Source organism: Sander vitreus, chromosome 20 (assembly GCF_031162955.1).
Source record: "Sander vitreus isolate 19-12246 chromosome 20, sanVit1, whole genome shotgun sequence".
Lineage (NCBI taxonomy): Eukaryota > Metazoa > Chordata > Actinopteri > Perciformes > Percidae > Sander > Sander vitreus.
Genome location: NC_135874.1, coordinates 7,826,623 through 7,840,518, shown reverse-complemented (window position 1 = coordinate 7,840,518; position 13,896 = coordinate 7,826,623). Strand labels below are relative to the sequence as shown.

The 13,896-nt window shown below is 40.2% G+C and overlaps 1 protein-coding gene and 1 non-coding gene across 2 annotated transcripts; one reads left to right on the top strand and one right to left on the bottom strand.

The window, feature by feature from the left end:
• The first annotated feature begins 324 nt into the window (after window positions 1–324).
• On the top strand, window positions 325–13,753 carry dpysl5a (dihydropyrimidinase like 5a). The gene is made up of 13 exons (XM_078278044.1): window positions 325–573; window positions 3,020–3,290; window positions 5,614–5,772; window positions 6,400–6,579; window positions 6,722–6,790; window positions 6,966–7,010; window positions 7,119–7,194; window positions 8,784–8,940; window positions 9,057–9,198; window positions 9,443–9,585; window positions 9,720–9,927; window positions 10,739–10,907; window positions 12,012–13,753. Exons 2-13 carry the CDS (start codon window positions 3,030–3,032, stop codon window positions 12,095–12,097), a joined length of 1,695 nt encoding a protein of 564 aa, XP_078134170.1. The 5' UTR covers window positions 325–573; window positions 3,020–3,029; the 3' UTR covers window positions 12,098–13,753.
• trnaw-cca (transfer RNA tryptophan (anticodon CCA)) lies at window positions 10,410–10,481 on the bottom strand. The gene has a single exon. It is a non-coding gene; the product is annotated as a tRNA-Trp (tRNA).
• Window positions 13,754–13,896: the final 143 nt, after the last annotated feature.

The following is a 13,896-nucleotide window of genomic DNA, read 5'->3' as shown; positions in this document are numbered from 1 at the left end:
TAAGAATCTTATCACGTATAAGAATATACAGTATGAGGCAGTAGCAATACGTTTCCCAATCCAATATTTGCAGGGTATTTTCTTGCCTGGTGCATGATGGGGGGAAGGTATTTGCATATGGCGCTGGTAGTAAAAGCTGTAAAAATTACATATGGGGGGAAATAAATTTTTATTTCATGCAGATTGCTTCTTGAATGCCGTTCAGTCAAAGTCTGGTTGAAGACCTCTGAATTGCCATTCACATTAAAAGAGAGTGAATGAATAAAAATTAAAAAAAATAAGAATAATAAAAAGCCTTTTAATCTGATTATCAGCACGTTTTATTACAGTTGTACTTTGCAAAGGTAACAATCTGGGTTTTATTTTGAAAGCAAAACCGGATGTCTTATCTCCTTCGCTGACTTGACGTTAATGATGCTGCGGTCTGTTGGTCCCGGACCGGCCAGGAAGGCATCCATCTGGTGTGTGTATCTCCCTGGGAAGTGCCATCCACGACTGTGTTGCATTCTGTTCCTGTAAGAAAGTAAGCAGAGAGCCGAGTGGAGCAGCAGCAGCAGCAGGCCCATAGAGGAGGTATGTGCTCCACACCAGCATTATTCTGACTAGTTGGCTGCAATGGGTATATCTTCTCTCGTCCTGGAGCCCGGGGACTTATTATTCCCATGCCCCCTGGCTAACACGTCTTGGTGTCTGCCCTGTCTGCTTTCCTGCCACCCTCCCAGAATCTATACACACCCTGAAGTACAACTACACCTAACAGTAGGACTGTGTTATTATAATGTGAAGTCACTTTGCGCCGTTAGATAGCAAGCTTGTCTTCATTGTGGAGGAGGGAGGAGGGTCTAGTGCGGACTGGGAGTTGGGAAGGCGGTTTCTAGCTCGCTAATGAACGCTGTGCAGCCGATCATGCCGGATGGAGACCGGTTTCTTTGTGTCAAGTCGCACAAGTGGAAGTGTCATCATTCCACCGCGATCACACTTTTGCAGTAAAATTACATTATTTGCCTAGATAATTATTCCGTGTGATACTAATTGACATATACAGCGATTGCGTTTGATTTGTAGCAGGGATTTAATAGATTTAATGGACAAAACAAATAAATATAGATATTTGAGCAAATACCAGGGCCTATCGTTTTATAATTATAGCCTACTATAAAGTGAACATTTATACTGTAGTTGCATATTTAATCTGTAATCGATTTATGTCTTTATACAGGTAACATAAGCTCACCTGTTTATTATTGACATATTGGCGTCAACTTACAGTATAGGCCCTGCATTATAATAACTTTACTATAGCCTGTAGCTGCTTCTAGGCTTTGGGGGAACACAGGAAATAATGCATGAGTGCTTCACCTTCTAAATGGTAGCCTGATAGTATTAATGCCTGTCCTAACCCACCCCACCCCATTATCACATCAGATCTGTATATGTGAAGGAGTCCATGCCATGCAGTAAAGTTGCCGCACCCTCATACGCATCCTGCACGCACGCAAGCACGCAGGATGGAGACACACACACACACACACACACACACACACACACACACACACACACACACACACACACACACACACACCATTATTATTACAGTGATGTAAAAGGAAAGGGAGGAGGTAGATCTTGGAGATTGTGTCTTTGTTATTGATGAATAGATGATCATCACTGGCAATGATCACACCCAGTTTATTATAACTAATATGAAGGAAATTCATTTTGCATGATTTTTCCTGTAATTTTTTTGTGTTGTTTGGAATAGAGTATAGAGTAGAGCATCCCTTGTGGTTGTGACAGAGTTGTAGCCAGAATTATGAGATTATGAGATCCCCAACGCACCCTCACTAAATTTGGACCTGGATATACATATATATATATATACATATATATTATGCAAATGCAAATGTAATTTAGCAACATAAAGGTGTAAGTGCTGATTCAACTCTCCACGCTGCCAGGAATAAAATTCTGGATGATGAATCCATTATTCCTTTCCTTTTGTGGTCCAAAAGTCATCCAATTTAAATCTACTGAGTCAAAAAATACTGGAATCAGTCTATAACATACCCACCATGTGAACATTATTAATTGTAAAATGTAAACCAAGTTGATAAAAAACCCAAATTCCCAGAAACAATATTAAGGACATGACTTCATAGTTTGTAGTGGTAGCTACAGCTGTGGTTGTGACCCCTTATTACAAAGCCAAATCTACCTGTGACCCCCCCATCACAGGTTCTTCAATTCAAACAGTGATTTTACCTTTAACATTCTTTCATTAGAAGTAGATGTGGAAGAGGTAACAGTAGTATTTTGCAAGAAAAGAGGAGAGAAAAGTCCCAAACAATAAACCAAATGCTGTGTAGTAGAAATGATCTGACGAGCCCTTAGATTCACCTCGTGATGCCTTTTGGGGGTACTGATCCCCAGGTTGGGAAGCACTGGGTTAGAGTAGAGCTATTTGGCATGGATGTAGCGGAAGTGAACGCACCTCAACCTTCGTAGCTCATATTTTTCAGCCGCTATGATTCTTTCTGTATAGCTTCTCAGTGAGTGAACATCATTGTAAGTGGCTTCATGCTGCTCTAGTTCTTTCAAAATAATGACTTTATTGACCCTTGTCTGCCTTATTGTGATCCACAACTGGACTCAGCTTCTTTCTATTCACCAGTGCATCAGTGTCCACTGGGACGTCAGGTCACAGGCGGTGACTGACACAGCCTACTCAGTCTTGTAGCTGATGTAAGTCACAGCCTGACGGACTGGTCACAGGACAGCATCACTGATTATTGTCTCTGCTAGTCTTACTACACTGTCTCAGCTCAGGATGAGGTACTGTAAAAAGTTCTCTTTCTCAAGTTTCTCGTAGAAACACTTGCTGTCGCTGTAACTTCTCTTTTGCTTTTTTGTGGTTTAGTGGTTTTAGATTTAGTCAGTTTATCACGGTTTTAGCAGCTGCTCACAATAAAAAATAACAGGATTTAAAAACCATCTTTTTTTCCCTTTCTCTTCCTTACAGAGCCATAGCCATGTCTTCCAGCTCAGCAATGGTGAGGATCCTGATAAAGGGCGGCAAGGTGGTGAACGACGACTGCACCCAGGAGGCCGACGTCTACATCGAGAATGGCATCATCCAGCAGGTGGGGAAGGAGCTGATGATCCCAGGTGGAGCCAAAGTGATCGACGCCTCGGGAAAACTAGTCCTCCCCGGGGGTATTGACACCAGCGTCCACCTGGAGGAGAGCTTCATGAATGCCACCACGGCAGATGACTTCTACAGCGGTACCAAGGTAACGTCGGGCTGCAAAAACAGAAGCGAGAAGGGCTTAGATTGGAAGTAGGGCAACTGGCATTGTCCTAATTGTCACAGCATGTTTTACAGACAAAGCATGAAATATTTTTTTTGGCTAAATTTAACTCGACTCTCTTGGATATCCCTCTAATTTTGATCATTCTTGTGATCACAAATGTGTTGTTCTCTTTTTTAGATAGAGATCGATGAAAGCTTTCCACTGATGCTAATTTTAGCCGAGATGTCAGAGATGCTTCTTTAGTTTGTTTTTGATGAGATGAGGCAGCTTTCTTAATATTTTGGCATCAAAGACAGACACAACCACTCTTGCTGTCAAAGTAAAAATGATACAATTAGAACATAATGTAAACACTAAAACTGCAATAGTAAAATAATATTAAATATAAAGCATAAAGATGGAATGCAAACAGCATGTTAAAAGTTATTTAAACTAGGCAGATGATGGTGACAGTTTGAACACTAAGAAAGCTGTATTGCTTGGCAGTATGGTCAGTTTTATAGCAGTAACATACTTACAGGCATCAATCTTGGAGGTAGAGCCCCAACCATTAGTTGATTAATCAATGAGTATATGGACAGAAAGTGAATCATAGAAGAAGTTAATCATACAGTATCTTGATAATGGATCAGTTGTTTAAGTCATTTTTAAGCAAACATAGTAAGACATTCTCTGGTTGTCAGCTTCTCAAATGTGAAGATTTTCTGGCTTTCCTACTCTTCTATGAATGTACACTAAATATCTTTGAGTTTTGGACTGTTGGTTGGACAAAACAAGACATTTGAAGACATCACCTTGGACTCAGATCTGTAGGTTGTTGAATGCTCCTCAGAGAGCCAGATGTCACACATTAGAAGTAGTAATCATAAACCAGATAAACAGCTGACAGAAGCAGGATAATCGCTTAAAAACATGCACAGAAAATAGTAAAGAAGCATTTAAATACAGTATAACAACAAGCTGCAAGCTAAAACAACACGTGTAACCCAGATTTGACTTCTGATAGACATCTTACGCAAATTTCCGACATTATACAGACAATGATTGATCAGTTAGTCAAGAAAATAATCTGCAGATTTAAAGGTTTAAAACTGCCGTACTTGGCAGTATTATGCATTTTTTCTGGAAGTGTCCCAAGGTTGCAGAGTTTCACCAACATTACACGAAGATGATTTGGCACTTTGCTGTTGGCGAGGCTGCCAGAAAGTGAAAAATGGGGTCATCATGGCTGCTTATAAAGACTGGGATAGCCTACTCTGCTTCAGGGCACCATGATGACTCATCAGTCTGGAGTGCTTAGAGATGATGGGAGTATGAGAGATGACGGAGGCTGGGTTTTAGTTCTTTTAGAAACTGGACAGACAGACAGAGGCTGCCGGTAGACGCTGGTGACAGACACTGTTCTCCACTGTTCTCTCCTCATTCCTCTCTCCTTGCCCCTCCCTGCCTGCTCCGCTGCCGCCGTGCTCCAAAAACATCCAGAGACAAATGCATATCAGTATCTGTTTCCATGGATACCGGGGGGCTGCTGCAAAGACTGCTGCAAAGCCTTTTCACTCACGCCATTGTGCTTGGAGACAATGGTTCTCAGACCCACGCCCCCCTGGTCCTCTCTCCCACTACACACTGATCCACTCTAGGGTCACTCAGCTGACAGATGCTCATTGACGCATGCACTTATACACAAAACACACTCTGTCTTCACTGGTTGGGGTTATTAGGATTTACTGTAGCGTGGGTTAAAAAACATCTAAATCTAAAAAATAAAAATAAACATCTAAATCTGTTTTTGGAGGATAATAAGTCAGAAGTGCTGATGCCGTTAAGAAATTATACAGTTATTGCTTTGAGGGCCTCTCGATTATACTGTGAGGGGCAGTTAATTGTGTCCTTTAACAACTGAAGGATTTATATTGTCCTCAGCAGTCAACTGCAAATAACCATAAAAATATGCATTAATGGCAATTGAGGCTTCTACTTTTATGCTTAGAGCAGGAGCTGCGTTGATCAGTAGATTACAGTCCCTTCAGTATTTATGGGTTTAACATATCAATATCTTTTGCTTCAACGTCTCTTAATGCCTCGGTTTAATGATCATTTCGTTTAATTTAAGGTCCGCTCATTTCAGTTAAACTAAGTTCATTTTAGTCTTTAATGGTAATTGATTTAAAAAAAAAAACACATTGACACACTAAAAGACGTGTAAACAATACAGATGGTAAACAATACAACACAATAATAATCGCAGAAGTACATCCTACAATTGTAGTGACTTGAGAGCGGTTGTTTGCATTTCTTCTAGGCTGCTCTAGCTGGCGGTACAACCATGGTGATCGCACACATTCTGCCAGAGAAGAATGAGTCTTTGCTGGAAGCCTACGAGACGTGCCGCAGCTCGGCGGACTCCAAAGCCTGCTGTGACTACGCTCTGCACGTGGGAGTTACTTGGTGGGGACCCAAGGTACTCACAACACTCTTCCTCCCTCTCCACATGATCTTTTTCTTTCCAGAATAATTTGTTTTTATGGCATAAAAAACAACATTTAGTCTTAAACTGTTAGCTATGAGCAGCCTATAATGTTTCTTACTTCTGTTGTCTGTTAGTGACTTCCTACAATTTCCAGAATGCTTTTGGACAGCCTCCACAGACTAGACTCTTACATGTTTCTTTCAGCTCCTTATGTGTAGGTGAAGACATGGAGATGAGTGAGAACAATACCTAAACCAGAGTGTTTTTTATGCCAGGACAAAGCCATACTTGCTACTGTGTTGCATTCTGGTTAATTGAGGCTGGTAGAGACGCTAATGATGAATTTCCGACTGTATCGTTTTTAAACACTGGTTCAAAATGGTGACATAACAAAGAAGCTCTTGCTGTTTGGTTAAAAGAAAAAAAAAAAAATGATGTTTGCAATATATATTTTAGTCTCTACTTATCCACAAGAATAAACTGAATATACCACCAAATGACAACAAGGACACAAAGTAAAAGTACACCAATGGCTGAGAACTGGAGTCTTCTCTGTACAAGAAAACTTGGTTCAGGCTGAGAGATGCTAGAGCTCATTTACACTTTCCCTTCCTGCAGGTGCGAGCTGAGATGGAGAAGCTGGTGAGGGAGCACGGAGTGAATTCCTTTCAGATGTTCATGGCCTATAAGGACATGTTCATGCTGAGGGACAGCGAGCTCTTCCAGGCTCTGCAGCACTGTAAGGACATTGGAGCTATAGCACGAGTTCACGCTGAAAATGGGGAACTGGTGGCAGAGGTGAGGGGGAATCATTTCAATACCTTCTCATTCTGTCCATTATCTCTATTGTAGTATACACACATTAAATGAACATAAATGCTTGTGTTAATGTACTTAATGTTGTTTACATTATTCATGACTTCCTCTTGCATCTTCCCAGGGTGCAAAAGAAGCATTGGACCTGGGCATTAGTGGCCCAGAGGGGATTGAAATCAGCAGGCCTGAAGAGGTATTACAGTCAGGATTATCCCGGTTTCCTCTCAATTACTGTCACTCAAGCTAAAATAAACTTTTATTATATTCAGACCCTTGTCAAGAGTATTTATATTTTTACGGTAATGAAATGAATAAAGTCTCTACCTTTGTATCTCCCCGTGATTCCTCACAGTCTTGTTTCTTTACAGTTGGAAGCAGAGGCGACTCACAGGGCAATCACCATCGCCAACAGGGTGAGTGAGATCTCTCCCGCACAAAAAGAGAAATACATATTGGTGAAAAGAAAATATCAGTTTTTCTATAGAACATACTGTACTTTGTTTTTTTTTTCCTTCTGTTAGGCCCACTGCCCGATCTATCTCGTCAATGTGTCCAGTATGCCTGCAGGAGATGTAGTGGCTACAGCCAAGATGCAGGGTAAGGGTTCATTTCTGATACAATTAGCATGATCACGTTTGGAATTTTTCCAAAGCAAGCACTGTGCCTACATTTCGAAAATATGGTTACACTTTACTTGAAGGTATCTACATAAGAGTGACATGACACTGTCATGAATGGGTCATAAACATTATAAACAAGTCATAAACGTTCATGACGTAACGCTTCTTTTAGTAAGTGTCATTCGGTTTTTGTCATGACAAGTTATGGTTAGGGTTAGGGTTCATGTGTTCATGACAGTGTCATGTGTTCATGACAGTGTAATGTCACTCTTATGTAGATACCCTCGAGTAACTGAAACTGAAAATATTTACTTTCATGAAAATACTAGAGATTTACTTTTGAAATTGTAATTTTCGAAATTATACAATCTGAATTAAATGTAGTCACCGGGAGTGGTTCTTTATAACCCATGAAATCTAAATTTACTGGGACCCAGTACTCTTGCTGTGGGGAGTGTGGAGCAGCACTGGTGGAACACATATTTTGGAATTGCAAAAATAAGCAGCCTTTTGGGGAGATTATTTTTTACTATCAATATTGAATTTCTCTCTCTGTATTTTGGTGATACGTCTAAAGGTTTGTGTAAAGGTTAGATCTCCTGGCGATCTGCAAGTAAAACCACTGTCACCATATGCTAGCTTTAGAGAAACCTCCTTAGCATGAACTTTTTCATAGACACCGTCAAATACTGTGGAAGAAAAGTTCCCTCAGGTCCAGTTCAGTGGCTGGTTAAGAGGAGTTTCGCACAGTGGAGACAGAAGTTCACAAGAAGCTGTAGAATTCTCTCTGACCAGAAGAGCTTTCTGGCCAGGGTTTTATATAAGGTTACAGGAAATAACAGAATAAACAAAAAGATAAGAAGACATTCAACTCACAAGTCTGTCTGGGTAGATTTGCATAGACTCAATACTGTCTGCTTCAACTAATCTAATCTTTGTTGGAGCCGACCTGGCCTCTAAACAAAAGGTCTCAGTAATCATAAATGCTTCCTCTTAACACTAAGCTCGAGAAAAGGCAGATAGACGTGATTAAATTCAGGATACCTTAAAGGTTGTTGATTAGGTAAAATAGTTTCAGCACAGTCAAAATATCATACAGAACAGTCGCAATTTGATCAGTGAACAGATAAGAGAATATTAGGATAAGATTAGACCAAAACTCTTATTCCTTTTCTTCTAAACTACTCACTGACACTGAGTATTTGCTGAGTATCCCACACACAATTTTCTTTTACATTCCTCTTTATTTCTCCTTTTTGTGCTCAATACTAAAGGACAATGGTTCCTAAAATCCTGTGTAATGAACTCCCATGCCATCAACTTTCATACTGGTCCTCTTATTTCTAATGTTAAAAGCCAAATGTTATAAAAAGTCAACTTTTGAAATAGTAATCTGGACAAAAAAGATTTTTTTTTTTTAAAGTCACTAGTTTGTTAAACAAGTCATGGTTTACTTGCTTAATCTTTTAATCTCTTGCTTGCTTAATCTCTGCCGCTTTTCTTAACAACACTCTTTTCACTATCATTGGATCCAGTGTGCATTCATACTGTACTGTGTAACCATAGGTAAGGTGGTCCACGGTGAAACAACCACAGCACACGCTGTGCTGAACGGTATGCAGTACTATCACCAGGACTGGGCCCATGCTGCTGCCCACGTTACCGTGCCTCCTCTCCGCCTGGACCCCAATACTCCCAGTTTCCTAATGAGCCTGCTGGGAAAGTGAGAAAAACACTATAAAATCTCACATTTAATGTAATACAATGTCAGGGTTTCCGGTTTCTTCCACCGCTGCAGTAATAAATGTGACTTCCATCTCTCTCTCTGTTTGGCTGCAGTGACACTCTGAATGTTGTGGGGTCCGACCACCGTCCATTCACCATCAAACAGAGAGCCATGGGCAAGGATGATTTCACAAAGATCCCCCACGGGCTTCCTGGTATTCAGGATCGCATGAGCGTCATCTGGGAGAAAGGAGTGGTATGTGTAGCTCTTTTGTTCCTGTCTGGCTGCCATAAGACTTACACAGATAGGTCGTCTGTTTTGTTTTGGTGCTTATCGATTCAAACTTTAAAAACAACATCAAACACAGAGAGTAAAGGCACAAAAAACATCTGCTTCTGCTTTTGGTGCAACAGTTGATCCAGTCCAGATGTGTGTGATTTTAAGTTCATTCTTAAGGTTACAAACGTATTTTGAGGCACGTCTTTGTTATCATTCACAGATTGGGGGAAAGATGGATGAGAATCGCTTCGTTGCAGTCACGAGCTCAAACGCGGCCAAGATCTACAACCTCTACCCGAGGAAAGGAAGGATCATCCCAGGAGCAGATGCTGATGTGGTGGTTTGGGACCCTGAGGGATCCAAGTATGAAACTCAATCCATCCATTCATCGACCACCTTGCCTCGCTGCAGCTTTTATCTTGAATCCCTCAAGCTGATTAGCTGTTTGTCTGATTTAACTGGGTCATCTTTTTTTTCTTTTCCATCTCTGTCTGCAGGACCATTTCCGTGGATAACCAGGTCCAGGGAGGAGATGTAAACCTGTATGAAGGTCTCCGCTGTCATGGTGTACCCCTGGTCACCATCAGCCGTGGCCGTCTGGTCTATGAAAATGGCATATTCACGTGTGCTGAGGGCTCTGGGAAGTTTTGCCCCCTGAGGACCTTCCCAGATTACCTCTACAAGAAGATGGTTCAGAGGGAAAAGGTACCAGACAGAACTTTCTTTCCTTCTTCCTTCCTTCCTTCACCCGTTCCTTATTTCTTTCTTTTATTTTTCCCTTCTTCTTTGCTTTCTTTCTTTCCTTATTTCCTTCTTGTGATTCCTTCTTAAGTGTCAGTCTTTTGTTTCCTTGTTTCATTCTGTTGTTTCCTTCCTTTTATTCCCTTCTTTTGTTTCCTTGGTTCCTTCTTTGTTTTTTTTCCCATTCCTTTCTTACTTCATTCCCCTCTCTTTCCTTCCTTCTTTTCTTACTTCCTTCTCAATTGTCAGTAGAATAATTTAACTTTGATGAGCCTGATCTGCGAAAGATCAGGAAAGAATTACGCAATGCACACTAAAGGACAATAAGGATGCGTGTGGGTCCACATGTGCTAGACAAGCAAACTGGTTGCATGTTTCGTATTCTTATGAAGTGGTCGAACACATGGTATTCTTCTTTTTAACTTGCAACAGCAAACAAATGTTTTTGACCCTGACGTGATTTGAACACGCAACCTTCTGATCTGGAGTCAGACGCGCTACCGTTGCGCCACAGAGTCAGTCCCATGGAACAGGAATAATATTAGCATAAAGTAACAGTATCTCTATTTGAGAAGGCTATTCTGGCCTCACCCCTGCAGTTACTAATGCTATTCCTACTGCTACTTGTTTACTCCAAGAAATAGTTTTCTTCTAACGTTTACAAGTTGTTATACCACTATTTCAAAAGGTTTTTTTGCGTTCACGTGTTCATTAACCTGATTGTATTTATTTGTATGTGTAATATGTGTATGTGTGTTGACATGTGACCTACCAGTGCCAGGCTGTGAAAGCTGTTGAGCGGGAGCCCTACACAGGGGATGTTGTTCCGGTGCTCAACTCAGGAAAGAGGGACTTTGGGGTTTCAGATCTGGACACTCCGACACGTCCCTGCACCCGGCACGGGGGCGTGAGGGACCTCCAAGAGTCCAGCTTCAGCCTGTCTGGTGAGAATCAACAGATCTATTCAGATATTAGTGAACATTTCTATTTCCCTTTCATATGATGATGAGTGTAAGTGGGTGTATGTTTTAGGCTATATTCTTTTACACACTGGAGTATATTTGGTACACTGAGAGATGCTGTATTTTGTCACTGATTTTCAAACCTTTAAAAAATATACTACTTGGCCTGATGAATGTGCCGTAAGGAAAAGAAAGTTACAAATTGTTTTGCCAAACCAAGGTATATAGAAGGCTTACGCATCCTTTATTTCAGTTATATTCTTCACATTTGTGTATATTCAGACCTAGAAGTTGCCTAATACACTTTTAAAAGTATTTTTTTCTTAATTAGAAAGATTTGACAGTAGAGAGCTAACAGGAAATATGGGGAGAGATAAAGATTGACATGCAACCAAGGTCTGTGGTCGGACTCAAACTATTTATTAGGGGTGTGCAAAAAAAATCGATTCACATTCGAATCGCGATTCAAGCTCTACCGATTCAAAATCGATTCATAGAATTCCAAAAATGATTCATATTTTTTAATCTCTTTTTTCTACTGCAATCACATGGGAAAAGTAACTACATTTACATACTGTGAATCGTTTTTTGAATCGAATCTTGAGCCTGAAAATCGATGTTGAATCGAATTGTGACATTTTCTGAATCATGCACCCCTACTATTTATGTTCAGTATCCTAACCCCTAGGCCACCAGGGCAGCCCTCTAGCAAACACGTAGGCATATGAGGAATATTTACTGTACAATATGTTAGTGCCTGGGAATTCATTTTGTCTTGGAAGTTGACCGTTTTCTGTGTTTGAGTATAACCATTATTCAGGCAACAGAAGGCCAGATTCGGTGCCATAAATGTATACTTTACACCCAAATACTTGCCATTAAATGGTTTGAGCAGCATTTTAAATGGAATAAGAAGAATTAATCTTTCAAAGTATACTGCGTTGCTTGAATCCACCTAGACCTGAACATTAAGGTCACATTACATTAACTGTTGATTGAGCTGCACATAAACACTACGAGGAAATAGTAGTTCCTTGTGTTTCACTGCTGACCCTATGCACATGATCACATTCCCTGCTGCTCCAGGTGCCCAGATCGATGACAAGATTCCAAAGAGATCCTCGGCCAGGATCCTCGCTCCTCCTGGAGGGAGATCCAGCGGGATCTGGTAACCAATCAGACGGCCATTACGTGAAGCGGAAGAATGACACCGGAGGGAAACATATGGCCAAGCAAGATGACTTGTTTTTCTTTCTGGAAGCTTAGAATATGTGTGGGCTAATGGAGTCTTGTTTTCTATTATGTTGAACTCAGCACAGTTACATAGGACTGTAAAACATTAAACTGTATGACATTTGCCGTAATAAAATTGGAATATGGATCAACGGAAACGATTGCTAAGTGGTTATAGCTATCAAATTTCTGTCATATGTTAACCAAACATAAGCAGCAAAAAAAAAAGACGAGTTGCCAATAATTACTTTGGCTGTTGGATCACGTTAGGGGAAATATCTTACGAATAGTTTTAGCGATATCAAGGTGAGTCATGGTTTTTATGATGCGATTGTGTTACCTCACTGTAAAATACGATTTTGCACTTGTATCATGTACTATTTAGATGCCTTTTTACATGATTTAATGTCACAAATATCACAAATGTCTTTTTACTGCGAGCCATGGTGAATGAAATGTAATAGATTATTACAAGGGTGTCGGCGTGACATGGATATGTCAGTTATGAAAAATGTAGTTGACCAATTGATGAAAAATATCATAATGCAAGCTAACCTTTTATATGCGTTTGTTTATTTATTTTTTTATATTGCATTATTTGTGCTATCTTACGTCGATACTACTGTGTTAGAATTATTTCCTAAGTAAGAATGAGGACTTTATTCAGTAGTTCATCATTGTCAGATTAGCATTTCAGATCATGTTTACAGCCTTATAGCAGAATAAACTTCTGTTCCACCCCCACCAAATGTGAATGAACCTATGCGGTGTGTAATGTGCATGGTAGCATAGTTAGAACTACTGTAATAAGCACTAATGTTGCTCATGTTACGCAGCATTCTTTGTGATCGTATCCATTTTCCACAGAGAGCAAAAAGTCTCACCCAAACTGCCTTTTTCTCACCTGAGAACACTGACACCCACACCGCCCGGCACAGATCATAACACTTTGATCGCTGTCGTTTCGTTTAGAAGTCTGCACTTTTTACTGGTCTGAAAGGGCACGTTCCTCTGACTGACACTTCTGTTGTAACACAGCACTGTGAAGCATATAGAGAAGGAGAGGTGATCCTCTTCAGCATTCACAGAGTTGAAGTTTAACAGCAGATATGTTAGTCTATTAATGCCATTCCTTCAGGGGATCAAATGCCTTCACACTGTATGCCACTGAAAGCTCAGCATCATAACTGGAAGGCATGCTTGTTTAGCAAGTACAGAAAAGCACTGACACTACTACTGTATTTCTATTGTTTGCTTTTAGTTTGACAGAGTTGTTTTTGTGAATAATTGTCTTAGTAATTGATTTTGTTGTGTTTTTGTTGAAACTGCAGTGTAAGCAGGGGTGCACACAAGATTTTTTGTTCAAAAGATCCTCACACTACAGTAAAAGTCCTACATCATTATTTGTTTTTTTGTTTTTTGGGACAGATTTCACTTTTAGAAGCTCCAGTGAATCTTGTTGTGTCTTCCCGCTCCCAAACGTACACTGGTGCTGAACAATGTGACGTCACGTTGAATTCCTTTTATCTCTTATTTCTTCTTGCAGCTTTTTATCACATGATTTGAGTGCAAATAAACTACAATGAAATCTCCAACTGAATCCTGTGTCTTTTTGCTAACCCGTGGTAAAGAGTATTACTCAAATACTGCACTTGTACTGTGCTTTACTTTAAAACTTCAATTTTAATGCTACTTTATACTTCTATTGTGATGTAAGTTGTATGTAAATACTGTGTAA